Genomic DNA, 27,709 nt, shown 5'->3' with positions numbered 1-27,709 from the left:
TGATAAGCTACAGGGGTAAGAGCCAAATTCCTCTTATGCAGCAGCAGCAAAAGAAAACTAACGCACAGCAGAGGTTTTAATAAGCTGCAGCTTGTGATTTATGCACCCTGAACCCAAATAACCTGCTGCAAATTGGAGGTGGGGGCAGCTTTCAGAAAACAGACCTTCAAAATTCAGCAGAAGTGTCCCGAGAGAGCAAATCACCCATCAGCTAACCTACAGCTACAGCTGACACGTCCATGGTTTGATGGACATTGGCAGTCAAGCACTTGGCTTTGAGGGGTCTCTAAATGATGCTGAACGTGGAGAAATTTGTGTTCTGTTTGACACTAACAGCTGCTCTGGTTTGGAGCTTTTGGGCTCATCCTTTCTACCAGCTACAGCCAAACAGGACCTATCAGCTCAGTAATGACTTCAGTCAAATAGAGGTCTTTGGGTGAGTGACACTGTAAGCAGTACATTAGCACCCAGACTAGGCTTGCATCAGTGATAGTTAAATTGGAGCTATCTTACAAGCCCTTAAGACTTCTTCCTGATTCACACATTCATTTTGGAATCATTATGTATATTATGTCAGACCAGCTTCCCATGGAGAAAACTGAATTATCATCAAGTACAGAGGGTCAAACCTCTTCAAGAAACAACTAGGATGTAAATTCATAGAGAAAAGGAGCAGACCTGAAATTAAAATACTGATGGGGGAAAAAAAAAACCCAGATGAAATAAAAGAGCTGCTTCTCTGTCCATGTGATTACAGTGGGGAGGATTTGAAAGGATGTTTGCTCCCTTGGGAGCAATGATGTGTTCTTCAGCCCTCCTACACCACAGCAGCTTTGCTTCTCCTGTGGTTGAGTGAAAACTACATCTCATTGTACCCAACTCACCTGGCAGAGCAGTGAGGAGGTACTGAAGAGACAGTAACTCATGAAGGGGTGAAGAGATTTAAACAAGATACCTGCACCCAAGTAACAGAGCAGTCACAGTGTTATTCTTACCTTTTCCCATTCCCACCTCCCTAAAAAACCCTTCACATTCATCAGGGAACAGATTTTTCTCCCCTTGGTGGATTCAGAACATTACCAACTGTAACCAAGTCATGAAACGTGTTCTGCTTGGAGCAGACACACTTGATGAAACCCAAGTACTTTTATAGCCTGGCACCTTCTCCAGCTCAACCTGAATTCTGGGAGTGGGCAGTGACTGATCTCCTAGGATGTAGTAAAGTTACCTTGGGCCAGCTTGAACTGAGGTCAAGGGAGGGGATCCTGCCCCTCTGCTGTGTGAAGGGGAGACCCCCCCTGCAGCCCTGATCCAGCTCTGGGGCAGCAGCACAAGAGGGACGTGGAGCTGTTGGAGAGAGGCCAGAGGAGGCCATGGAGCTGCTGCGAGGGCTGGAGCAGCTCTGCTCTGGAGCCAGGCTGAGAGAGCTGGGCTGGGGCAGCCTGGAGAAGAGAAGGCTCCTGAAGGGGAGACCTGAGAGCAGCTCCAGTGCCTGAAGGGGCTGCAGGAAAGCTGGAGAGGGGCTTGGGACAAGGGCCCTTCAACCCAAGCCAGTCTGTGATTCTGTGAAAACAGGGTAACAGCAATTGCTTACCAACTTTGTGAGGACAGGTGGATTAAGAAGTCTTCTCATACATGGCCCCATTCATAGTGTTGTCTTCTGAAGCTTTCTTTTTTTCCTTGTCCTCTTTAAACTCGTGACTGGGACTTAGTGCCTTGCATCAGTTTCAGAGTGTGCTGAGTTCCTGCTTGTTCCCTATGGTGCACAGCATTCCACAAGCAGGTTAAACCTGCCTGCACCTCACTGACGGTAATTAGCTTAGCCTAATGTCCATGTGTTTTCCCCATCAGTGAGTAGGCTTTTCCACTGCTCATACTTTGCACAGCTCTTTACAGCTGATGTGTTAAGATCCCCCAAGTTTTTTTGCTCCTTCTGTCAGCATTGTTACAAAACGCCTCTTTCAGTTGGTTCTTAGTGAGTGTCTGGGATATATCAAGTGCTTGAAGCCACTCCTTGATAGTGCATTTCCTCTGTGTTGTGGGCAGAACGATAAAGTGAACAAACATAGTTGGCTCTAAGTTATTCCATGTACATCTTAAAGCTTGTGAGGCTTTAGGTGAAGGGCTGTTTCACAGCTTGAGTGTAACCAACCTGCTCTATGTTCTTCTCAGTGCAGCTAGCACAAATATTTTCTATTCCCAGACCTAAAACAGGGTTTGTGCTTGGCCTTTCTGTTGCATTTCCCATGCTGTGAGCATCCCAAGTGCAGGAATCTGGCTGACTTGACACCTTTCTGCATGGCATTTACATGTCCTCCAGGCATACAGAGACTTCAGAGCTGCTGTTGCCGTGCAGCTGTGTGGGAGGGATGGCACAAAGTACAGGCTGAGGCAGGTTTGGGGCTCTGCAGCTGATGTTCCAACTCCTGTGGAGAGCAGAGGAAGTCTGAGCTCCAGCAGTTTGTCAGCCAGAATGAGATCCTGACGTGTGTGTGTGGTGTGGGATCCTGGGGGTTTTGTAGGCTTTCTTCTGTGAACTGAAATCAGAGAGACACAAGGGAGGATAGAAGTGTTTCTGAGGCAATCTTCCGAGGAGAATCCACTGCCAAAACAATGTAAAACAAAAGCAGAAGGGAAGCATGTTGTTGGATTGGTCTTTTGAGGGTTCTCGTATCTGCCTTGCAGTTTCAGTGTTGTAGAGACATGGAATGGTTTGTGTTGGGGGGGGGGAGCTTAAAGCTCCTCCAGCTCCAACCCCTGCCACAGGCAGGGACCCCTTCTACTGGAGCAGCTTGCTCCAAGCCCCTGTGTCCAACCTGGCCTTGAACACTGCCAGGGATGGGGCAGCCACAGCTTCTCTGGGCACCCTGTGCCAGCGCCTCAGCACCCTCCCAGGGAAGAGCTTCTGCCTAAGAGCTCAGCTCAGTCTCCCCTCGGGCAGGTTCAAGCCATTCCCCTTGGCCTGGCCCTACAGGCCCTTGTCCCAAGCCCCTCTCCAGCTTTCCTGCAGCCCCTTCAGGCACTGGAGCTGCTCTCAGGTCTCCCCTTCAGGAGCCTTCTCTTCTCCAGGCTGCCCCAGCCCAGCTCTCTCAGCCTGGCTCCAGAGCAGAGCTGCTCCAGCCCTCGCAGCAGCTCCATGGCCTCCTCTGGCCTCGCTCCAACAGCTCCACGTCCCTCTTGTGTTGCTGCCCCAGAGCTTTATCAGGGCTGCAGGGGGTCTCCCCAGACACAGCAGAGGGTCAGGATCCCCTCCCTGAGCTGCTGCTCACGCTCCGGGGGTGCACCCAGCACACGGGGGGGTTCTGGGCTCAAGCACACACTGAAGCCGGGTCATGGGTAGCTTCTCCTCACCCAGCACCCCAAGTCCTTCTCCTCAGGCTGCTCCATCCAGTCTCCCCGAGCCCATGTCTCTGCTGTATCATCTCTCTGAACCAATAATGTCAAAGTTCTTGATGATAGATGAAAAGTCACCGGATCTTGGGGAATAAAGCACTGTTTGTTTTCCCTCTGTGCATCTCTGGTCCAAATCTGCTATCCTGATCCCGCCAGGAAGGTTTGTTTTCTGTTATATTATATATAGTTAAAGGGAAATTAACTTTGGATTGTTCAGTTCTGCTTTTTTTTAGCTTGTTATTCATTTGCAGCTGGTTCTCCTGCAGTGCTCATGAGCTGCCTGGCTTTAGTTTTTATTCCTACCACGTAAAATATCTGGCAGAATGCAGGGAATTAGTTATGGGGATCTGTAGTGAGGACATGACAGCGGCTGACAATATGGAGTATATACAGTAGAGTTTCCATTAGAAGCACCTCCAGTGTGGGAGAACTGGGAGGAGGTTCCATCAGGCTTCTTTGCTCTAGCTTAGATATTCCTCTTACCTGTGTGTTTGCTTGATTTTCCTTTTTCAATCCATTTGGAATGTTTTCCAGGCTCTGAGCAGCAGAACTCCTTGAGGTGCTCAGTGTCCTCTTGAAGCCAGGGCAGCAGTGGAGCCCCCACAGGTCACCTTGGGGTATCTCTGCTACAGATGAAACCTGGAGGTTCATCCTACAGGGTCACCCTCACTGCAGCCTGGAGAACTGGAGTGAAGATCATGTATTTAAGAGGCAGCTCTTGATAGGGTTTACTTGTGCTTTGATGCTTCTGTTAAACACATACAAGGATGCTCCCACTAGTGTCCAGAAACTTGGATGCAGTTGTGCTGCAGTGAGCTTTAGATTAACTGAGCTTTAGTTATAGCTGGTGACCTCGTGTGTGCACAAACCTTTGTGTTGCAGCAGATGTGAAGATGTCCACTTTAGCTTTAATGAATCATACAATCCCAGAGTGGTTTGGATTGGAATGAACCTCAAAGCTCATCCAGTCTCAACTCCTGCCACGGGCAGGGACCCCTTCCACTAGAGCAACTTGCTCCAAGCCCCTGTGTCCAGCCTGGCCTTGAACACTGCCAGGGATGGGGTAGCCACAGCTTCACTGATGTTAAACCTTGGGAACACACTCCCTGCACACCCCGCTCCATGTGCATGTGGTGTTACGAGATCCCTGTAAGAGGTTTTGACGTTTCTCTCTCCCCATTCATTGCTCCCCCCAAAACCAAGAGTCTGGGAACCAGCAGCTGCACGGGGTTGTAAGAAGTGGAGTCAAAAATGCCAAGCAAATGAGTAACATGTGTGGGATGCAGAACCTTTTCCTGAGCTGACCTCTAAGCTCAGCGGCTGCCCCTTTCCTGACAAAAGGATTGCAGGGAATAAAGCATCCCGACTGCAGCTATGTAACCACGTGGGAAACAGCCTGCATCCCTTTGGCATAAGGAATGTACATCATGTGGTGGGGATAAGATGGGATCCAACTGCGGCGAGCACAGCTCAGGCCCTTAAATACACCCATTTCTCCTTAGGAGCTGACTGGATTCCCATGGAGCAGATCCCTGTTACCTCACAGACAGGCTTTTTCTCTTTTTAATGGGGGATTTGCTAAATCACTGCTGCCATGGTATTCCCTATGGATACTGGAATGGATACCGGGACACAAACACCTCCAGGTTTCATAGAATCATGCAAAAGTTAGGGCTGGAAAGGACCTTAAAGCTCCTCCAGCTCCAACCCCTGCCACGGGCAGGGACCCCTTCCACTGGAGCAGCTTGCTCCAAGCCCCTGTGTCCAACCTGGCCTTGAACACTGCCAGGGATGGGGCAGCCACAGCTTCTCTGGGCACCCTGTGCCAGCGCCTCAGCACCCTCCCAGGGAAGAGCTTCTGCCTAAGAGCTCAGCTCAGTCTCCCCTCGGGCAGGTTAAAGCCATTCCCCTTGTTCTGTCATCCCATAACATTAAAATAGGTGAATATATTGTGCAGTCAGGAAGAATATGGTGTGCTTTGATACCCTGGTTCAGCTGAGGGATGTTGCCTTAGGTCATCTGCATAAAGATCCTTGCTGATACCCATCTGTATGGATTCAGCTGTCAATGTGCAGAAGCTGAAGTCAATATTAACACCTTTTTGTGCTTTGAGATGTTGTTCTGGTTATGGATATTAAGGAAACTGCTTATTGAATCGTACAGGTAGTTTTATCTTGAAAGGAAGAAAACCAGTGTATGTTTCTTGCAGAGGTGCTGCATTCCGAGGTGGCAGGAACGTTTCTGCCCTGGGAATCATCACCACTGTTCTGACATTTAATTTAAGAGCTTTTTTCCTTTTCTTACAGGCAACAATTGGCATCGACTTCTTATCAAAAACCATGTATCTGGAGGATCGAACAGTGAGTAAGAGTTTTGTGCCCTTCTCTATGTACAGTAGGAATGAGGATCAGCATCTGTTGTAATTTTGCAGCCCACAGTTGTGAGATCACTTGGAAGCACAGACTGAGCAGCATCTACCAGCTGCTTCCAGACTGACAAGGGCTGTGGAGACAGCTCCCTGCTCTGTTTGGGGCAATGGGAAATCACCTCTTGGTTCATAAGTGCCATTGACACATGCAGAAGGTGCTGCAGTGTCATCCTCTTTGGAGAAAGAGATACGGATGGTTTGAGGGGTGCAGAATGATGGGAATGTGGAGGAGGGGACCATGCTTATCCCCTTCAGGTTCTGATGTCAAAAGACTGAAGGATGAAATACAAATGTTTCTAGTTAATAGCTCAATATTAATGTTACTGGTTTAAAAAGAAGGTTGCCTTTAATAATGATCCACAAACAGTGCTTGTTTCTCAGCTTGGCGCAGTTCTAGCTCCCCAGTGAAATGACTCCTGTGTGGAAGCAAGCCTGTGGTTTCAATGAGCTCAGATTCTTAATGAAGGCATTCAGAGTTGTGCTATTTGCAGAAGCAAATTGTGCAGAGCTGCAGAAGCTCCTGGGCTTGTAGAAACCCCCAATCAATGCGATTGCATTGAAAGTGCTTGAGCAATGAGATGTTCTTTCCTTGCCCATCTTGCCATATGTGTTGCTTTCAGTATATCCTGCCTTTTCTTTCAGAACCTTGATGGTAAGAGACAGCCTCATTTAGGTGTATGTTACTTTGCAGTGTGGCTAAGGCATAAATAGAGAGTGATAACATTTTATCCTTCTCGATAAAAAAAAGCACATTAGAAGCTTTTCCAGTGCTTTGACAGCAGTGAAAGGCTCTTCCATTAGAAATGGATGATGGATGTGGTCTGATTTTTCCACCACCAAGTCCCTGGGTGAGGATGACAGCAGAGCAGGAAAACCTTGAGGAGGCAGAACCACAGGTGAACGTGAAGTTTTCCTGTTGGTGCTCTCAGTTTCAAAGCTGAGCAGGTTCATTCCTCCCCTCTGGAAGTCTTTTTTTTACATAGCAGAAACCCGAGGTAGCTGCACATCCAGCCCTTTGGCTCCTGCTGGCGCTCGGGAGCGCTCCTCGGGAAGCTCCCAATCATCTCCTGCATGATTATCATTTTTATTTAGCTTTTTTTTTGTTTGTTTGTTTGTTAGTTTCCTTTTTTTTTCTTCTTTTCAAAAGTAAAATTTCTTTCTTCTTTCATTTTTTGTGGCAGTTTGGCTTTTTTTCATTTTCTCCCACCCACAGATCAGGTTGCAGCTGTGGGATACCGCGGGTCAGGAACGTTTCCGTAGCCTCATTCCCAGTTACATCCGTGACTCTGCTGCTGCTGTAGTAGTTTACGATATCACAAGTAGGTATTTTGGCACTGGCTTTGACCTTTGTTCTTATTTTTCTTGCTTGTTTGACTGATTTTGTTAGGTACGGTTGCAATTATGGGACACAGCAGGTCAAGAACGGTTCAGGAGCTTGATTCCTAGCTACATTCGTGACTCCACTGTTGCAGTTGTTGTTTATGATATCACAAGTGAGTGGGGGGAATTCTGCATTTCTAATCCTCTGCCCCTTTTCATCCTTTAGCTTAGCTTTGCATGTCCTGTCGCAGCCATCTGCTTGTCCTCCATTTTGGCATGACAAACCAAGGTGTTTTCTTTCACTCGAGTCCAATTTGAAGCTGGCCACCTGATTGCTGCTGTTGTAGTGTATAAACTGTCTTCCAAACATCAGTTTGTAACCTTTTCCTGTCACGTTCTTGAATCCTGGCTGGTCTTGTTGCACTTTCCCCTCTTTCATCTGCTTTTTTGATCGTAATATCACTATGACTTTTGATCTCAACCACCTGAATCATGTTCATAGATAACTGGATTCTGAAATGAGAGACTTTGCACTGATAGCTGTAGCTTGCTTCACTCCATTTACCCTCTCCCCCCCCCAAAACAATCTGGGCATGGGCTGGGGGGGGAAATGCATTAACATCACATTTCCATTTTGAATCAGTCGCTTTCCCATTCTGCAGTATGGAAAACTTCACCACTAAGCCCTTATCTTTTAACAATTGCTCTTTCATTTCTTACTAAGGTATGTATAATTTTGTGAACTAAAATATTAGTGCTTTTTTCAAGCCTTCTCTTTCTGTCCCTCCCCTCAGTCCAGAGCCCCCCTAACTTACCAGCCTTCTGCATTCACAAACACTGATTTAGGAGAATTAAACCTTCAGCCACTTTCATGCTAAACCAGAATCGGCCACGAACAATGGCCTGATTCTATCTAAATGCAAAATGCTTGTTCTTTGATTTATAGATACTGGAGGATTACAGCAGGAATGTGGGTTTTACCTATTAAAGCTTTAATTGTTAAAAACAGTGCTTTTATTTGAGCTCGAAGCAGAGGTTAGCTGTGAACTTGGATATATTTGTACTGACCTGGCAAATTGGGTATTGCCAAGTAGTAAAAAGAAGAATTCAGGCACTGGGAAGTGATCACACCTTGGCTGTCGAGCACACTATATATTGCTATGCAGTAGAAGCCATTAAACCAATCAGTGCTCCTCAGGAATTGCTGCAGAGCCTCCCCTCTTTAAGTACTGAGAACTACTTTGGCAGTTCAACTGTATTTCACATCACTCCCTAGCAGATGCTGAGCTCCACACGGCCCCTATACATCTGGTTTTTCCTTGTGGGATGCAACATTTCCAACAATAAACTGTTTCATTGGGTCATTTTAGCTTTGTGAAATTCTTATGTTGCAGCTTTTAAGGAGGAATCACAGAATCCCAGAGTGGTTTGGGTTGAAGGGAGCTTAAGGCTCCTCCAGTTCCAACCCCTGCCACAGGCAGGGACCCCTTCCACTGGAGCAGCTTGCTCCAAGCCCCTGTGTCCAACCTGGCCTTGAACACTGCCAGGGATGGGGCAGCCACAGCTTCTCTGGGCACCCTGTGCCAGCGCCTCAGCACCCTCCCAGGGAAGAGCTTCTGCCTAAGAGCTCAGCTCAGTCTCCCCTCGGGCAGGTTCAAGCCATTCCCCTTGGCCTGGCCCTACAGGCCCTTGTAAATCATGAAGAAAGAGGGTCTGTGCATAGGTTAAATTTGTATTTCTGGTGCTGTACAAATGATTTGGGAACTATTTTGAGCATTCAGTGGTACAGGAGTTGTTAGTGTGTTGTTTAACCCTGATACACCCTAGAGAGCATCCTGAGCCATGCAAGGTAAATGTGATTAATCTGTAGAAAACCTGTAGCTGGTATTAGGTACTCTTGAGAAGCCATGAGCCTGTAGGAACCTCTTGCTGTAGCTGCACAGGTCATAAGCAGTGTAGAATGCACTATTACCTCAATCCCCTTTCTCTCTATAAACTATTTTATGTTGAACTAAACAAGAGGGGAACTGGTTTAAACCCTAGTGATGCTCATCTCAGTTTAGACAGTGGCAAAACCAAGCTCTAGCTCAGCTTGACTCCCTGGCTTTGAATTCACCTGTAGTGAGGTGAATTTGAAGCCCATTTGAAATGACCACCAAAGCTTTTGTATCATTCAGTGTGGGAGACTAAGGGTTTCACTTGCTGATTCTTCATCACCCTGTTACGCCAATTCCAGAGGCTATGAAGCTTTCATTTGGGCTTTAGAGATGTGTTTACTGGGGATCTGTGAGGAATTCCTGCAGTGACAAATCCTCTCCATGTTCTCTGTTAGATGTAAACTCGTTCCAGCAAACGACAAAATGGATTGATGATGTGAGAACGGAAAGGGGCAGCGATGTCATCATCATGCTGGTGGGGAACAAAACAGATCTAGCAGATAAGAGGTATGGAGGAATCCCTCGTCTTCCAAGTGCTGTTGTGAACCTGCTGCTCTTTGCTCCTAGACAGCTATTGTAAAAAGGATGTATTAGTTCCCAAATGCTGAAGCTTGTTTTGACTGTGCTGGAGATGGCTGTGACGAGAGACATCTTCATTGTAAATCATTCATTTGGTTAAGCACAAGTTGCCAGTGAAGGAGCTGAGCCACTGTCACCAGCTTGTTCAGGTGACAGAATGGAATGTCAGCTACAACCTGGGTCAGCGCATGAATAACCTAAAATCAGTATGGAATTATGGAATGCTCCATCCCTGGCAGTGTTCAAGGCCAGGTTGGACAGAGCCTTGGGTGCCATGGTTTAGTGTGAGGTGTCCCTGCCCATGGCAAGGGGGTTGGAACTGGATGATCTTAAGGTCCTTTCCAACCCAAACCATTCTATGATTCTATTCAATGATGACAGATATTCCTACTTAATACATTTGCTCAGCTATCAATGACAGGTGCAACTGATCCTCCCTTCTGAAACCCTTCAGGGGTTTTCATAAGTTGGAAAACTTAAGCATTCTCCTAGAAGTTGAGCATCTTCAGCTTTTGCTGCTGTTGCTGCTGCTTTTGGGTTTATAGTATTCATAGAATCATAGAATAATTTGGGGTTGGAGGGGACCTTAAAGCTCCTCCAGCACCAACCCCTGCCACGAGCAGGGACACCGCTTGCTGCAAGCCCCTGTGTCCACCCTGGCCTTGAACACTGCCAAGGATGGGGCAGCCACAGCTTCTCTGGGCACCCTGTAGCAGTGTCCAGCTGCACTTGAATTTGAAACCATGAAATGCTTTCAGAACTGCACTGATGCAGTCACCTTTTGGGGTTAAAAACAAGAATCTGAATGTTCAAGCTGTTTGTCTGTGTTTTTTATTCCTAATTCTGTGTTATCTTCCCCAGACAAGTGTCCATTGAGGAAGGAGAAAGAAAAGCCAAAGAGCTGAATGTAATGTTCATCGAAACTAGTGCAAAAGCAGGATACAACGTAAAACAGGTGAGTAACCACAGCAGGTACAACACTACTTCTGTTAATGCACCATTGTGGAAACAGAACTTCTCTGGGCATTGGAAAGCCTTTGCAGAGGGTCTCAGGGGGACATTTGTAGTCCACATATCACAGGCACCATCTCAGTGTTGAATTGTTGGCTGAGGTTCAGAAGAGGATCCCTGACCTTGCAGCAAAGGGCTTGGAATCTCTTTCCCCTTAGAAGAGAGGAGCTGTAGAAGGGAAATCCTTCCTGGATCTTTGATAATTCAGATTTGGTGTTTAGATTGAAGGGATTAAGGCATGAGCCAAAAAGTTGGGGAAAAAGAAGTCCTAGGATTGTTTCTGGTGCCAGTTCAGTGAATGAACATGGGCACAGCAGTCAAGGAGGAATGTGATGCCTTAAACGTACAGTGGTGCTTCCACTGTACAGTGAGACAGTGGAAACTGGTGTTTCCACTCTGGAAGGCCCTGAAAGTGTGAGTCAATGTTCTTGGAGAGCCAAAGCTATTTACTTCTGGTAGGTGATGAGTTGCTTTTGAATAGGGGAAAGCAGGGAGAGGTCTTTCGAGCTGATGCAACTGCAATAAAATTAGGTTTCGTGTTGTGGGCTGAGCTGAGACCTTTTGCATTGTGACATGGTAAATGAGGTTTTAGCACTTGTGTTAATGAAGATAAATCACTTGGCAAACAGTGAACGGGTGAGAGTAGTAAACACTGAGGAACTGATCTGGTGTTGACAGGGAAGAAATGTTGTGATCACAAATAGGCTTTGCAGAATCACAGTCACTGTTTTCAGTTGGTAGGGACCAGAGCAGAGCTGCTCCAACCCTTACAGCAGCTCCATGGCCTCCACTGGCCTCGCTCCAACAGCTCCACGTCTCTCTTGTGCTGCTGCCCCAGAGCTGGATCAGGGCTGCAGGGGGGTCTCCCCTTCACACAGCAGAGGGGCAGGATCCCCTCCCTGAGCTGCTGCTCACGCTCTGGGGGTGCAGCCCAGCACACGGGGGGGTTCTGGGCTCAAGCACACACTGAAGCTGGGTCATGGGAAGCTTCTCCTCACCCAACACCCCAAGTCCTTCTCTTCAGGCTGCTCCATCCAGTCTCCCCCAGCCTGGGTTTGTGCTGGGGATTGCCCTGATCCAGGAGCAGGACCTTGCCCTTGGCCTGGTTGAGCTCCATGAGGTTCACACGGTCCCACCTCTCCAGCCTGGCCAGGTCCCTCTGGATCCCATCCCTCCTTCCCTCCAGTGTCACTGCACCACAGAGCTCGGTGGCATCAGCAAACCTGCTGAGGGTGCTCGATCCCACTATCAGTGTCACCAGTAAAGATGTTGAACAGTGCTGGTCCCAGCACTGACCCTTGAGGAACACCACTCATCACTGGTCTTCACTTGGACATCAACCTGTTGACCACAACTCTCTGAGAGCAATCATCCAGCCAATTCCTTATCCACACTGTGGTCCATCCATCAAATCCTTGTCTCTCCCAGTTTAGAGCCAAGCATTTCTAACACGAGGCAAGAGAGCTAGAGGCAAGATTCTAGGAGATCATGAATTGAGAGTGAGTGGTGTCCATCCTTCCTGACTCAGTGCACAGTGGGATACTGCTGCTTCATTGATGGAGCAATTTCTCACATGGAGTCATGGCCCTTAAAGTATTTGCTCCTTACGGTGGGAGGAAATGCAGCAGTGCAAGAGGTAGAAGACATTTGTTCCTGGGCATCCCCACACAGCAAACTCATGCACACATGTGTATGTACATAATCCCACGTGTTTTTTGCCTATGTAGTTACACAAACAGTTTGTGTGCAGAGTTGGATCAGTTGCTAAAACAGGCTTATAAAAGACTTTGTACATTGTAGCCAGGACTAAAAGGTCTGTTATTAAAATGTCTCTTGACTTTGTATATTAGGAGCAACATTATTCCCTACATAATGGAATAATGAGATGTCTTAACACAGTGCTGTGTTTCAGTGCATTAGTGAGCATGAAAGTGTTTGGTCCCAGGGTCCCCAATTATCCTGCCACAACACAGAGGCTGGTTTGTAATTCAGGCTTGGATCCCATGCTGGAATTCTTAATGTTTACTGAGACTGCAGGGGGTGAGCTTGAGAGCAGTGGCCTGGCTGAGAGGAATGATTTACACATCCCAGCCTGGTTTGGGTTGAAGGGACCTTAAAGCTGATCCAGCTCCAACCCCTGCCACGGGCAGGGACCCCTTCCACTGGAGCAGCTTGCTCCAAGCCCCTGTGTCCAACCTGGCCTTGAACACCGCCAGGGATGGGGCAGCCACAGCTTCTCTGGGCACCCTGTGCCAGCGCCTCAGCACCCTCCCAGGGAAGAGCTTCTGCCTAAGAGCTCAGCTCAGTCTCCCCTGGGGCAGGTTCAAGCCATTCCCCTTGGCCTGGCCCTACAGGCCCTTGTCCCAAGCCCCTCTCCAGCTTTCCTGCAGCCCCTTCAGGCACTGGAGCTGCTCTCAGGTCTCCCCTTCAGGAGCCTTCTCTTCTCCAGGCTGCCCCAGCCCAGCTCTCTCAGCCTGGCTCCAGAGCAGAGGGGAAGAGAGGACACATCTTGTATTCCTGTGCCTGTGGCCCGTTGTGGCAGTAGATACTGTCATTTACATGCTTTGTAAAGCCAGCGCAGCCTCCATCAAGAGGGGTGGGAGCTCCATTTACTCCCTGATGAAGGAGCTAACTTTGCCTTTCTGTGTTTTATGCTGAAGCCATTGGGGGATTTTCCTAATGAGATTGTGAAAGCATAAAGCCATTTCTGTAGCTGCGGCCTCACTTGCTCACTCTCTAGAGACAACTCTTGGTTGGGTAATGGAGGTCTAGACAAATCATGCCTCTGATTTTAATTGCCAGGTTACATGCTGCAAGACTTGCTGCTGTGAGAAAATAGGGTAGGTAATGCAGCTCCAAGCGAAACAGGGTGGTGGTGGTAAGCTGGATGCTAATTCCTGCTATTAAATAGAAGATTTGGTGTGGAGAGACATCAAGCTTGTTCTTTGTTAACATTAAGAAATAGGAGTATCTAAAACCTGCATCATATTTCAAGTGGGTACTTGATATAATGTAGAAACTTGTCAGAATGGGGCAAGAGGACAGGTTTTAAGTGACCTCATTCTCTGTGCACAATATTGAACCACAAAGACACGGGGGGTGGTTGAATAAGAGCTAAAAATGGATTTTTCTGCTCAGTTTTGATCCCATGTTGCGGGCAGGGATTGGGATTTGCAGGAACTTCAAAGCTCTCCTGTGCTGCAGAGCATTTGGAGCTCTCACTTTCAATTAGTTTCATAAGTAACTGTTGAAACAGTTCCCAAAGGAGAAGACTTTTAATACCATTATTTCCTAGTTGTGTTTCCTTGCAGCTTCTCTATTTGGTCTGAGTTTATGTTACTAACTTGTCATGAATTCTTCCCTAATGAAATCGGAACAACTCCATCACTGTGCTCTGGTGAGCCCCCACTTGCAGCACTGGGTGCAGTTCTGGGGTTCTCAACATAAAAAGGACATGGAGCTGTTGGAGCAAGTCCAGAGGAGGCCACGAGGATGCTCAGGGGCTGGAGCAGCTCCTGTATGGAGCCAGGCTGAGAACACTGGGGCTGTTGAGCCTGGAGAAGAGAAGCTGCGTGGAGACCTCAGAGCAGCTTCCAGTGTGTGAAGGGGGCTGCAAGGATGCTGGAGAGGGACTCTTCATTAGGGACTGCAGTGATAGGACAAGGGGTGATGGGTTCAAACTGAAACAGGGGAAGTTTAGATTGGAGATAAGGCAGAAGCTCTTCCCTGTGAGGGGGCTGAGGCACTAGGATGGGTTGCCCAGGGAAGTTGTGAATGCCCCATCCCTGGCAGTGTTCAAGGCCAGGTTGGACACAGGGGCTTGGAGCAAGCTGCTCCAGTGGAGGGGGTCCCTGCCCGTGGCAGGGGTTGGAGCTGGATCAGCTTTAAGGTCCCTTCAACCCAAACCAGGCTGGGATGTGTAAATCAAACCCCCTGTGGCAGGGGTTGGAGCTGGATGGGCTTTAAGGTCCCTTCCAAGCCAAACCAGGTGTGATTCTATACATAACCTTCCCATAACCTGTATAAAATGTCTCTTTAATAAGCTGAAGGCAAATTTGACCTTCTCCATACTGATATCTTCTATCCACAATCGATTCTGATGCTGCAGGGCAATTACTGTCTGCGTTAATTTTCACGCAGGAGTTTGAATTCCAAATGAAAACTCCTGTATTTAATTAATCAAATTATTATAATCAAGTTTAAAATGAACAGGTTATTTTACATACCAATTCCAGCTTTTGACTACATCTAATGAAGCACACTGATGTAAAAATTAACATTACCTTCTGCCAGATAGGGAATACTAATGTCAAAGTGAGTCTTGGACTAGTTCTCGAGTCATTGACTTGTCCATCAGGGATAGGTTCAGATTTAGCATTGACTTTAGCAGCTTTGATACCGAGTCCAAAACTGCTGACACAACACTGTTGTTCCCAGCACAAAATCCTTCTGCTGGATCTAAATCCCATGCTCTGGGTTAATGGTAGGGAATGAGACAAACTAACACAGAAAGAGACTTGGGATGAAGCTGAGCCCTCCATCCTCCATTGTTGGCTTCTTTGCATTTCATAGAATCATAGAATAGTTAGGGTTGGAAAGGATCTTAAGATCATCTAGTTCCAACCCCCCTGCCATGGGCAGGGACACCCCCTTCTCTTTGAGGTTTTGGTTTCTGTGCAGTGTCTGCTGTAGACTTTGATGTTACCAGTGCCAGAGCGAGCTCTGCTTTAACTGATGCCTCACCTCTGGCCCACCAGAGCTTCCTGGCTTTCTTTCCATGTTATCTTTCAGCTCAGAGATGTGAATTCCAGCCTCACCTGTGTGCAGGCAAGATCTGGAGATGCCACTGGGAGCGCACTTGCCTTCACAGCCCTAGGGCTGGCTGCAAGGTAGGGTTAGCAGGAGCAGAGGCAGCCCAGGGATGCTGTGGGGCTCCAGGCAGTCCCATGACCTCAATCCAGTTGTGGTGAGATGTGGAGGAATGATGTCATCTCACAGTCTTTATGTAAGCATGGAATGGTTTGGGATGAAGGGACCTTAAAGCTCCTCCAGCTCCACCTCCCTGCCATGGGCAGGGACACCTTCCACTAGAGCAGCTTGCTCTCAGTTTATGACTTCTCTGGCATTTCTTTACCCCAGCCACGGAGCTGAGGAGCTGCTGGGATGAGCCTTATCTCTTGGAGCTGCCCACTGTCAGAGCAGGTTGTAGCATACAACTGCTGGGTACTGCTGCATCTCTTATTGAGTCCTACAAACTCCCTGTTCTTCCTTGCTTTGGGGAGGGGATGTTGAAGGAAAAATGAGTGGATGATATTCCAGAATAGAACTGCTGCTGAGAGTGTTATTCTGGGGTTAAATTGATGCAGTAGAAGGGAAGAATACTGGCTTTCGGATCCTGCATGTTCCAGCAGACTGATGGCCAGGGGAGCCCTAAGACTGAGAAGCAGATAACTTGCTTCGTTTAATGCAGAGACTCCTAGACTCTGATTCATTTCATTTGTCAGCCCTGCATAAGCTTTACAAGCCTTTAAGATTCATGCTCTCCCTCAGCAGTCTGTATTTCAGGGAATCTCATTGTTAGGCTCTGCACTGCATGCCCAGAATGTGTCAGCCTTCGTTTTGCTGTCCTGGAGAGAGGAGGGAGAGCCCTGAAGGCCTCCTTAGAGCAGGACCTGGCACACTCCACACTGGCTCTCAAAGAGCCACAGGCTGAATATGGGATTTGGCAGCCAGACTTTCTCACGGCAGTAGCTAAAGGCCTCTGGAGTAACCCTGTTCTCACAGAGCTGGCTGCATCCCCCTGCTTGGCTCCTTCTCCTCTTGTGCTTTGATTCCTGTCTATCCGATGGGCAGGAATGACTCCGAGTTGCACTGCTCCCCTCGGAGAATGGGAATTAGGGGAAGGGGTTTGTTTGCTTTGCATTAGGGAGCAGGTTTCTTGCCTGGCTTTTCCACGTGGACAGTGATCCTCCTGTGCTTTCCATCTTGCTGCAGGAGTGGTACAGTGAGGAGTGGGATAGACCTCCAGTTTGTGACACTGATCCGGTGGGGATTTCGTAGCTGGAGGAGGAGGAGGAAAGGCACAGACTGCAAATGAGTGAAATCCAGTGGTGAGGGATGAGGGTTTGGCTTGTTTATCAGGGTTTAATCAGGAAGGAGGTTCAGGATTCAGTGCTGAAAGAGACTGCGTGTGGCTCTTATTCATTCACACAGCTGTGTTTTGTCCCTACCTGTGGCAGGGGGTTGGAACTGGGTGATCTTTAAGGTCACTTCCAAACCCAAACCAGTCTGGGATTCTGGGATTTAACAGCTGCCTTGGGAAAAAAGTCTTGAATGCTCATCAATACATATGTTTTTATACATACACACACACATGCACTGGTACTCAGACGTGGAATCCTGGCATGGTTTGTGTTGGAAGAGACCTTAAAGCTCATCCAGTTCCCGTTGGGTCCTGAATCTCCTTCCTGATTAAACAAGGCAGGGACCCCTTCCACTGGAGCAGCTTGCTCCAAGCCCCTGTGTCCAACCTGGCCTTGAACACTGCCAGGGATGGGGCAGCCACAGCTTCTCTGGGCACCCTGTGCCAGCGCCTCAGCACCCTCCCAGGGAAGAGCTTCTGCCTAAGAGCTCAGCTCAGTCTCCCCTCGGGCAGGTTCAAGCCATTCCCCTTGGCCTGTCCCTACAGGCCCTTGTCCCAAGCCCCTCTCCAGCTTTCCTGGAGCCCCTTTAGGCACTGGAGCTGCTCTCAGGTCTCCCCTTCAGGAGCCTTCTCTTCTCCAGGCTGCCCCAGCCCAGCTCTCTCAGCCTGGCTCCAGAGCAGAGCTGCTCCAGCCCTCGCAGCAGCTCCATGGCCTCCTCTGGCCTCACTCCAACAGCTCCACGTCCCTCTTGTGCTGCTGCCCCAGAGCTGGATCAGGGTTGCAGGGGGGGTCCTCCCAGAGCGCAGCAGAATGGGAGAAGACACCCTTTTAAGACACCTATATATACATATATACATTATATTATCGATGTATACATGTATATCTGCAACCTCCTGCCACATTTGTGGTGAGCTAAGCCTGCTGGCTGAGGTGCTGCCGGCACTGTGCAGCACTGAGCCCCTGTGTTGACGGCTCCTTCCTAAGCATCATGAAGTTTCCCTGATTGGATTTGTGCACATATGTTGTGGCTGATAAGCAGAAGGTTAATAAGGAAGAAAGTTGATTTTCTTAGTTGCCAAATTCCTTTTTTTAGTCAAATAATTAGAGGAGAAATACTGCTAAAGGCAGGATTTTATGCCTGGGCTTACTGTAAAGGAAGGATTATGGTATTTTCAACACTTAGCCTTTCTGTCAGCAGCTTGGTTTAAATAAAGTAATTCCAGTGGGTTCCCAGCAGCTGAGGTTTTTAAGGCTCCCCACCCCTCCCCTCTATAAACTGCATCCCTCACTTTCTACTATTATACAAGGGGGAAATACATGGTTAAGCTGCCCACAGTTTAAAGCCATTTGGGGGTTTTTAATGCTTATTCCATGTAGGCTCTCCAAATGTATGATGCTAGCAAAGAGCTATATGAATTGATGCTTTTCCATCTTCCTCTCAGAGCAAAGATGGCAGCCAGCCTAATTTAGGCAAGGTCTGGTAGGATTATGCCAAACTGTTGCACATCCAGCCTTAAAAGTGACTGGGAGGGTTTTTTTTTCTCTCCCAAACCTTCTGGGTCAAGAACTGGGGCAAAATGATTCTTTAAAAGTGTAGTGTATGAGCAGAAAAAGCCATGTATTGAAAGGGTGGGGAAGCAAATTTACTCCATCCTCTTATTATTTCTCTATCAGCAGGAAAATGTGTGTTAGAGGGATGAGATGTTGAACAGATCTTCCCCTCCAGAGCTAATAGGGATTGATGTAGTGATGCACCAGAGAGGAGCAGGGTTTACCCTAGCATGTGTGCACTGACAACACATCAGGCCTTCTGAAAGCCTAACTGTTGATGGTGTTTGGGTATTCTCCAGTGCAACCTGGTTCTCTGATCCCTTTTTCCTGTGTTTTTTTGCCTCCCAGAAGCCACAAAGTTCTTTTTCTTTCATAAAATTGAAATTGAGACCCTGAAATCATCCTAGGAGAGCTCGCTGGATGCTGAACACTGGGAGAGCAAAAGTAATTCTAGGGACAAAGTCAGTGAAGAAGGAGAGTCAGAACCTTCTGTTCCCAGACGTGATCGAGTCAGGATTTATGTTGAAGACTGTTAAAGGCAAAGAAGACATCGAGGCTGCAAAGAGCTTGTGGGTTCAAATCACTGAATCCCAGAGTGGTTTGGGTTGGAAGGGACCTTAAAGCTCATCCAGTTCCAGTCCTCTGCCTAGCATCTCATCTCAGTCTCCCCTCGGGCAGGTTAAAGCCATTCCCCTTGGCCTGTCCCTACAGGCCCTTGTCCAAAACCCTTCTCCAGGTTTCTTGTACCCCTTTAGGCATTGGAACACTGGATGAAGTTCTGAGTCCTGGATTACGTGCAGACAGGAAGTACATGGTAGTGACAATGTCTGTGATGATGTAAAAATATGGAGGCAGTGTATGTCAGATGGTCACGTCTGGGTATGGATCAGACTCTACTAGGGTTGTTCTTCAAAGGTAAGGAACAGTTAGGTGGTCAGTTGAAAACCCTGGTGAATAGTAAAGGCATGATGCGTCCTTCCATCTGTCTGATCCATTCTGTCCTTCCATCTGTCTGATCCATTCTGTCCTTCCATTTTTGCTGAGACACATGATGTTGAAATCTGTGTGGTTCTTACCAAGTAGCATGGCAGGGTGTCAGAGAAGGCACTCAGCTGAAGGACATTCCTTAACTGGGCTGTTGTGTGCAGGAGGAGGCAGACCCCTGTGGGCTCAGGAGAGCCAAGTGAATGCTCACACATTCACAGTGGGCACATCTGTAGGCTGTCACCCAGAGAGCTGGGGGAAAGCCACATGATAGGAACCAGGAGCTGAGCCTTGGGGCTAAGGTAGGGAATGCAGGAGAGGGAATTGGTCCTGTTCAGTCTCACTTGGTGGAATCAAACTGTGAAGAGATGCTGGAGCTGAGGTCTTGCTGGGAAACTGGAGACGAGTGTTGGAGTGAGAGGTGGAACAACTGCTGTGGGATTGCAGGCTCCTGTTCCGAGCAGGATCATGATGATGGGGCAGGTACCAAAAGTCAGGGACACTCAGAAAAGGACTGGGAACTTCCTGAAAGGAAGATCCTTTCTCTGGTTCACAGGGAGCCTGAGCCATAGATAGGTGAAGCCTGGAAGAAGGTGCTTGGGGGGATGTCACTACACACATCCCCTTTTCTGATGCTCTTCTGTATGTGCCACCTGGGTCAATGCTGGTGGTGACACAACTCCTGAATGCTGTGTTTGGTTTAGTGTGTCCTGTGTAACCAATACCCCATGGAGGTGTGAAGGTCGAGTTCCCACCTGATACTGGGGAGGTTTTGGGGTCTGTGCACATACGTGAGGTGGAAATGCTGCATTCCAAACAGAGGATATTAGCAGAGAAGGTGGTAGAAGGTTTGCTGCTCGTATCCAGGCACATTTGATGTCTTCACTCCCAACAGAAACGTGGTTTGCCATTTCCTGAGATTAAAGGTTGTATTTGGTGTCAGGCTTTTGGTGTCAATAGTCCCGGAGGACGGGTTGAATCACTGTTTGAGCTGTATCAACCGGGTGCACTCTTTCAAGTGGGATTGTTTTGATCTGTTCCTTGTTGCCTTGCAGCTTTTCCGACGTGTGGCAGCTGCCTTGCCTGGAATGGAAAGCACACAAGACAAAAGTAGAGAAGACAGTATCCTTTATGTGTCTGAGCTGAGCCTCAGTGGTGGCAGAGTGCTGCCAGGCATTACCCTGGACGAGGAAAACGCAGGCTCTGAATAACAAGGCTGAAGAAAGAAGGAGTCGTATCTCTCCTACAGCTCTTGGTCAGCTTCTGGACATCCCAAAATGAGGCTTGAGAGGGGGAATAAGGGCAAGTAACCTTCAAGCCTGAAGTACTGCGGAGGAAAGCTTGGGGCGATAGAAGGCTGGGACTAGGAGTGGTAAGGATGAAGGGCTCTGCTGTGAAGTAGGGGTGCTCAGGGCTATGAATTGAGGCCATAAACATAAGGACAAGTGAATGAAAGCTGAAGGAGAACAACAGGAAGGTGCAGAAAGATGCAGTCAGACACATCCAGAAGGATTCTTTGTGTGGTGTTGGAGCCAATTGGGTGCAGGGAGGGAGGGGGAGACCGGAGTGGGAGAAAACAGTGGCAAAGATGCCTGGAAAAAGCCCAGTGTGGCTCTTGCAGATCCGAGTTGCAGAATCCTGCAATGAGCCAGGTTGGAAGGGATCTCTCTAGTTCCCTTCTCCAAGCCTCCTAGACCTGCTCTGGTGGAAGGTGTCACTGCCTGTGGCAGGGATTGGAACTGGATGAGCTTTAAGGTCCCTTCAACCCAAACCAGTGTGGGATTCTGTGCTAGAGCTGGGTGAGCTTTTTTGAGTCACTGAACTTCTTCAGGGCTGTCACTTTATTTGCAGCAGGGATCACGTAGCTGCCAGCTGGGAAAGGGAGGAGATGTGATGCTTTGGAGAAAGGCTGCAGCAGGAGCTGTAGGAGGAGGACGAGCCTGGTGCTAGAGCTACATCTCCTGTAGAGCGTCTGACCCCACAGAGGCAAGGAGCATTTGGGAAGCTGTGGATTGCAACTAAAGCCCAAGCTTTGTGCATTATGGACTTGATTGAGCCAAAAGGTTTCCTTATGCAGGTCACCAAAAGGTTAATGAACAGCAATCTTTATTAATGAGGATGGTGTCAGAATGCACCAGCACTGGACCATGCAGTTTCCATATCAGGGCCTTTGATCTCCGGTCTCTAAATGGGACTGCAACAAGGGCACTTTGTGTTTGACTCCCTGCAGACTGCAGATAGCAGGAATTCAATAGGATTGTCTCCCAGGCAGCTGTGCAGGATTAATGGGGGGGGGGATTTTCCATAGGCTTCTTTGCACAACACTGAGGGTTCAAGGATCTTGAACTGCTCGTGCACACTGATGAAGCTGGTGTGGCTCATTTTGAGCATCTCTTGACTTAAATAATAGATTGAGGTTTAGATCAGGCAAATGGACCAAATATTCAAGATGAATTATTGGTCTTTTGTTTCCCTTTTTGTGTTTATTCCCTCCTAACTTCCATAGAAGCACCTTCAAATCCCTAAAGACATAATTTGGAAGTATCAGCTGCATGATACTTTTGCCTCTGCGTTAACTGATAAGAGAAAGGCTTGAGACTTGTGCTAAACCCATGAGTCAGATTTGGGGATTAGAGTTCCAAGCTCCTCCTGTGAAAGGCTATGGAAGTGTTGGAACCGTAGGGCATCCACTGGGAATTCGAGTGCCAAAGGGAGTAGCTTATCAGCAGCCTGCATTAAAGCTGAGTGTGGATGTGGAGTGAGAGGGATGTGCTTGCCAGTTGGATGTGAAGCACAGAGGAGCAGGAGTTTGTCCTCCCCTGGGTTCCTCTGGGCTCCTGCTGTGTCTGGGGCTTCATTGCTCAGGTGGATCCCTCCAGGGGTGCCTTCCAGCTGTGGGTGCTGCTGGCTGTGCTGGCAGGCTGAATGGAGCGTTGATGTGAAGCTGGGGGCTCCCGAGCTGTTACTGGTTCCCTCTGAAAATGGTCATTAGGCACTGGTATGGGACAAGAGGAGATCGCTGGTGGTCACTGGGGAAGAGCAGACTCTGGTTAGAGACACAGAATCCCAGACTGGTTTGGGTTGGAAGGGACCTCAAAGCTCCTCCAGCTCCAACCCCTGCAATGGGCAGGGACACCTTCCACTGGAGCAGCTTGCTCCAAGCCCCTGTGTCCAACCTGGCCTTGAACACTGCCAGGGATGGGGCAGCCACAGCTTCTCTGGGCACCCTGTGCCAGCGCCTCAGCACCCTCCCAGGGAAGAGCTTCTGCCTAAGAGCTCAGCTCAGTCTCCCCTCGGGCAGGTTAAAGCCATTCCCCTTGGCCTGGCCCTACAGGCCCTTGTCCCAAGCCCCTCTCCGGGTCTCCCCTCCGCATTTGGGGTCTGACATTGTTTCTGCTTCTTACTTAAGAACACGTCAAGGCAAAAGGGGCTTCTGAGCCACCTGTACTTTACTTCAGCTTGAAGCTGGTCTTTTTAAGAGCCTCTTAAAACCCTGTGTGGGTATGTGAATGCTTGCAAAGTGTTTTCACAAGGAGGTGATGGCTGCCCCATCCCTGGCAGTGTTCAAGGCCAGGTTGGACACAGGGGCTTGGAGCAAGCTGCTCCAGTGGAAGGGGTCCCTGCCCGTGGCAGGGGTTGGAACTGGAGGAGCTTTAAGGTCCCTTCAACCCAAACCACCCTGTGACTGGTTTCAGTGGGAAATACAAACTGAACATTCCCATTCACCTCCTGCTTCGCCTGAGCTTGGTCAGGAAATCGTTGGGAATCTCTTTTCCTTAACTTACTTCCTCCAGTGATTGACATCAAACTGGAAAAGCCTCAAGAGCAGCCTGTCAGTGAAGGAGGCTGCTCCTGCTAATACCACGTGGCTTCTTCCTTGCTCCAGAACATCACTGCTTTCCCTCCCTTTACTCTTCATTGACTGCAGTGTGAATATTGGCTTGAACCTTCCCCTTTCAGTAATAACGTATTGCAGTTCATCGTCGCTGGCTGTCTCGTGGAGATGATCTATTAGCTTCACAAGCACACACACACACAGAGGAAAATGTCAGTGTCTTCATTATTTATAAGAAAAAAACAAAAAAAAAAAAGCCAAAATATTCCAGCATATTCTAGTTATAACTTTAAAAAGGAAAAACCCACAAAAAATAGGTACAATTTCTTAATATTTGTTCCTTTTTTTAATATGTTATGATATTGCACTTTGAAATGATGGCAACTGAGGAAGTTTGGCGTTGGACTTAGAGGAGATGTACGTGCAGAAGAGCATGTGGGTATCTCAGACCCGTCTGGTTTCTCTTTGATAACCTGGCAATGACTTAGCGAGCAGTCAGGAATGCAAGAGGAGGGTTAAATCCTTACCCTTATAATAAGAATAAAAGCATTAAACCCAAGCTCTTAAATCTTTTAAGCAGAGATTGCCTGGTTTTCAAACCCCCTCCCAATCGGGAGCCAACCTTAAAGGGGGGTTTCAACACCACCAAAGGATTTTTGAGCTCTCGCAAGAGGCAACGGGACCGCAGCTCCAAGAGAGCATCTGGAGCACACACAGAGCGTCTTTGGGTACGGGCTCACTGGCTTCTGGAGGTCCTGGGGGTGGGTGGGGGGAAGGAAAAGGTGGATGTGCATTAGCAAAACACTTGCAGGAAAGAGGGGAGTTGTATTTGGAGTGCAGGATGAGTTTAAAGAGCAGTTTGGGGTTCCTTTTGGCGGAGGACGCCGCTGGCTTAGTGCTGCCCGAGGGATGGGAACGGAGCGGTTCAGGCTGCAGGAGAAGGCGTTGGGGTTCTTTGTTCCTTATCGGTTTAGGGGAAATTGGAAGTGACTTGAGGCCTGGCACTGCCGGGAGGGGTGAAACCTTTTCCATTTAGCAGGAAGGAGCAGGCGGATCACGCAGCGGGGAGGCTGCGGGGACACACCGGTCCCCGGGCGGGGCAGAGGGCAGGCAGAGGGGGGCATTACTGCACCCCTTTCCCATAGGATTATGATAGGTCAGCAGGGGAAGGGGCATTTCTACAGCTGTCTAGTGGAGAGCTCTTAGATGGAAGGGAAAGGAGTTGAATAGGATGGAAACCGACTTCTCATTATCCAGATCTATGCCTTGAATTTTTTAGCTCTATTTTTACATTGGGTCTTCCGCGTTTGCTTTAGTTCGGTTCGTTAGAGCTGTGTAGTTTGGTTCGATGCTTCCCACGATCATCTTCCGTTCCCTTAGGCTTCCAAACGACCCTTTTGGTTTTTATCCCATGGATATTTATTTCTTCGCTTCGTTTTATACTCTTCTTTTCCCCCCGTCTCGTTGCGCCGAGGCACCCGTTTTCGAGCTTTGCTGATGTTTGCGAGACGTAGCTACCCCGGAAGCACGGAGTCCGACCCACGCTAGAAGTGCACCCTTGTAATCTTCCCTAGTCATTGTGAAGTTGCTGTGTAAGTTACTAACCCCACAACTGTAAATACCTTTGTTTGCTGGGGCCACTCTTGAGTTACGAGTGCAGGAAAGGAATCGGCGAGCCTGCGGCGCCAGTGAATATTCAGGCTCCTTCTTTGTTCTCTTCTGCCCCTTTTGAGCAGCTTAAAGATAAGCAAGCGGGGAAAGAGAGAAGGGAATCGTCCTCACCACCACCTTCACCGGGACACGGGGTGGGAGACGTGGAAGTCTTCATTCCCGACGGGAATGTCGGGCTCGTGCCCTGCGCTGGGTTTCTGGCAGCTCTGCACACCAATACCTTAGAGCAAAAGGCAGAATTGAGATGTAAAAGTGCTTTTCTAATGCAATATTAAAGGCGAGGTTTTCTTTTTGACGTGGCATGTCTTGAAATAAACATCGATGATCTGTGACCCAGGAGCAGTCTTTCTTTGCCAAGAGAAACCCCCGGGGTGGGGGGGGGGGTGTGGAAGGAAACCCGGTTATTTTTCCTTTGGTTCTCCCCGCAGCATCCCTTGTTTGGTCCTCATTCCCCACGAGTGCATCCTTGGGTTTGGGTCTGATCCAGCCAGACCCTTCCGTCTGCCATCCTTGCAAGCTTTAAGCGCTGGCTTTGCAAAGGAGCTGGCTTAGGGCGTCCCAGGGCCGTGCTAAGCTCACGGAGCTGCTTGAGGACGCTGCTGCCCGCGTGGCCAGGAGCAGGTTTGCCCAATGGGCCTGTCCCATCTTGCTCTAAATCCAAAGGCCTCTTGATTCCGTGAGCCCGTGTTCAGCCCGGGAGCAAGGAGGAGCCGCCGTTGGTACCCGCAGGTACGTCCAGCACCGTGCTTGCTGACAGTGCTGAACACGACAGCAGGCCCCCATCCTCTCCCAGTGCCTCTTCCAGAGGGGAAAACCACTTCCAAGGCAGGCACAGGAGCAGCTCGGCCCGGTTGGTTTCCTTTCACACCATCATTCCTTGGGTTATCGGGGCTTAGGGCTGGAGTTTGGCTCCGTGGACGTGGTCGACCCACGGCGCCAGACTCTTCTCACTGCTGCCTTTGTGAACGGGGAAGGTCTCTGCTCTGCTGCCCTTCTCCCCGCGCTGCCTGGCTCCTGGTGCGGTCCCACGGCGCAGCTGTCCCGTGCCTCCCCCTGTGTCTTGGTAACAAGTCGTTGAAGACATTGTGTAAGGGGGGAAACCAGGTTCCTTCTGCCCACGGTGGGGTGCCCCTGGTACCTCGGCTCTGTTTGGTGGCTGAAACCATGGCACCACCTGAGCTCCTTAGCGCTTGAGCTAAAGAGGCCCCTGTCTCATTGGAAACCTCTCTTAAGTCCATCCAAGCCTGGCGGGGGCCAGGGCATCAGCTTCCTGCTGCTTGCTCTGCTCTGGGGGTCGGAGCGCTGCAGGAGGTGGCTTTGGGGACAAAGGGGGGGATTTGATGGGGTCGTGTGCTTGTTCCAGCAGTTCCACGCAGCGTCGCTGCCGTTGCTTCCAGCGCCTGCTGAGCGGTGGCGAGGACGAGGATGAGGATGGAGAGCTCGCTCCTGCAGTCCAGCCTCACCACTGCCTTGGCTTCTGGACCAGCCCCATGTGCCTTGAGGAGCATCCTCCTTAAGCCTCCATCGCGGTGGAGATGGCAGGGACAGGGAGGTGAGTGCCAGGAACAGGGACTCTGGTGGGCTTACCCAGTGTTTCCTTAGGGAATGAACTGGTTCTGGTTCGGTGACACCAGCACCTGAACGTCTCTCACTTGTTGAAGCTCTCCTCTTGCAAGGACCATCAAGGCCATGGAGAAGAGGAGGCTCAGGGGGGACCTGATGGCTGCCTACAGGTGCCTGAGAGGAGGATGGAGGCAGGAGGGGCTGGGCTCTGCTCCCAAGGAACAAGGGATGGGACAAGAGGAACCGGCCTCAAGCTGCACCAGGGCAGGTTTAGATGGAGCTGAGGAACAATTCCTGCCCCAGAGGGTGCTCAGGCATTGGAACAGGCTGCCCAGGGCAGGGCTGCAGGCACCGTCCCTGCAAGTGTTCACACCCCATGGAGACGAGGCCTCAGTGCCATGGGGCAGTGGTGGCCTTGGCAGTGCTGGGAACGGTTGGACTGGGTGAGCTTGAAGGGCTTTTCCCACCTGGTTGATTCCAGGATCCAGTAAATTGGCTGGGAAAAATGACAGGCGAGGAACTTGGAGCATCCTCGTGCAGCTGTGGAGATGTGCTGGAGCTGGTGGCACGGGAGCAGTTGGATGGTGAGAGGTCGCTGGAGAAGAGTTGTATCGCCCCAGGGACCTTCCATTACTCATGCTTGGGAGGTGGGAGCACTGCAAACACCACCTGCACCTCTGGCTGTGGATGGATCTGTTGGAATCATGGAATCCCAGCCTGGTTTGGGTTGAAGGGACCTTAAAGCTCCTCCAGCTCCAACCCCTGCCACGGGCAGGGACCCCTTCCACAAGAGCAGCTTGCTCCAAGCCCCTGTGTCCAACCTGGCTTCGTGTCCCTGGGCAGCACTGGGATGCGATGGTCTTGGTTCCTCTTCCCTGCTCCCCATTGCTGTGGAATTACCTCAGTGCTGTCCCCTCACAGACAGGAATCCCAATATCCCACCTGTAAAAGGGGTTGGATTGAGCCATGGGGACGGTGCTGAGCAAGGCTCAGGCAGAGGACACCCATCAGGAGGGTGCCCGTGGGTCCATCTCTGCTCCCAACCTTCCTGGTTTGCACTGAGCTCCGAAGCCAGACAGGGAGCATCAGGATTAGAGCCTGCCTCATGCTGGGGCTTGCCCCACTGGGAGGATCAATCCTGGATCCTGCAGGGCTGGAGGAGCCGCAGCATCCTCCTGGAGCAGCATCCGCAGCATCCTCCTGGAGCAGCATCTGCAGCATCCTCCTGGAGCAGCAGCCGCAGCATCCTCCTGGAGCAGCAGCCGCAGCATCCTCCTGGAGCAGCAGCCTCAGC

General features: G+C 49.5%; 1 protein-coding gene across 2 annotated transcripts in view; it reads left to right on the top strand.

The window, feature by feature from the left end:
- RAB6A (RAB6A, member RAS oncogene family) overlaps nucleotides 1-23,757 on the top strand; it is a 54,621-nt gene extending 30,864 nt beyond the window's left edge. The window contains exons 3-8 of one of the 2 annotated variants that reach the window (XM_057424802.1): nucleotides 5,700-5,753; nucleotides 7,209-7,314; nucleotides 9,474-9,585; nucleotides 10,519-10,612; nucleotides 20,402-20,468; nucleotides 23,141-23,757. In XM_057424802.1, the coding sequence (XP_057280785.1) occupies nucleotides 5,700-5,753; nucleotides 7,209-7,314; nucleotides 9,474-9,585; nucleotides 10,519-10,612; nucleotides 20,402-20,468; nucleotides 23,141-23,205 (498 nt within the window). In that variant the 3' untranslated portion in view covers nucleotides 23,206-23,757. Of the gene's footprint in view, nucleotides 1-5,699; nucleotides 5,754-7,034; nucleotides 7,141-7,208; nucleotides 7,315-9,473; nucleotides 9,586-10,518; nucleotides 10,613-20,401; nucleotides 20,469-23,140 lie in introns of both variants that reach the window. The other variant, XM_057424803.1, reaches the window with a different exon arrangement.
- The last annotated feature ends 3,952 nt before the right edge of the window (nucleotides 23,758-27,709 follow it).

Source organism: Pezoporus wallicus, unplaced genomic scaffold (genome assembly GCF_028554395.1).
Source record: "Pezoporus wallicus isolate ANWC-B61680 ecotype Strahan unplaced genomic scaffold, APGP_CSIRO_Pwel_v1 contig_12515, whole genome shotgun sequence".
Taxonomy (NCBI): Eukaryota; Metazoa; Chordata; class Aves; order Psittaciformes; family Psittacidae; genus Pezoporus; species Pezoporus wallicus.
Note: the sequence above shows the minus strand (reverse complement) of the source record. Positions and strands in the feature narration are given on the sequence as shown.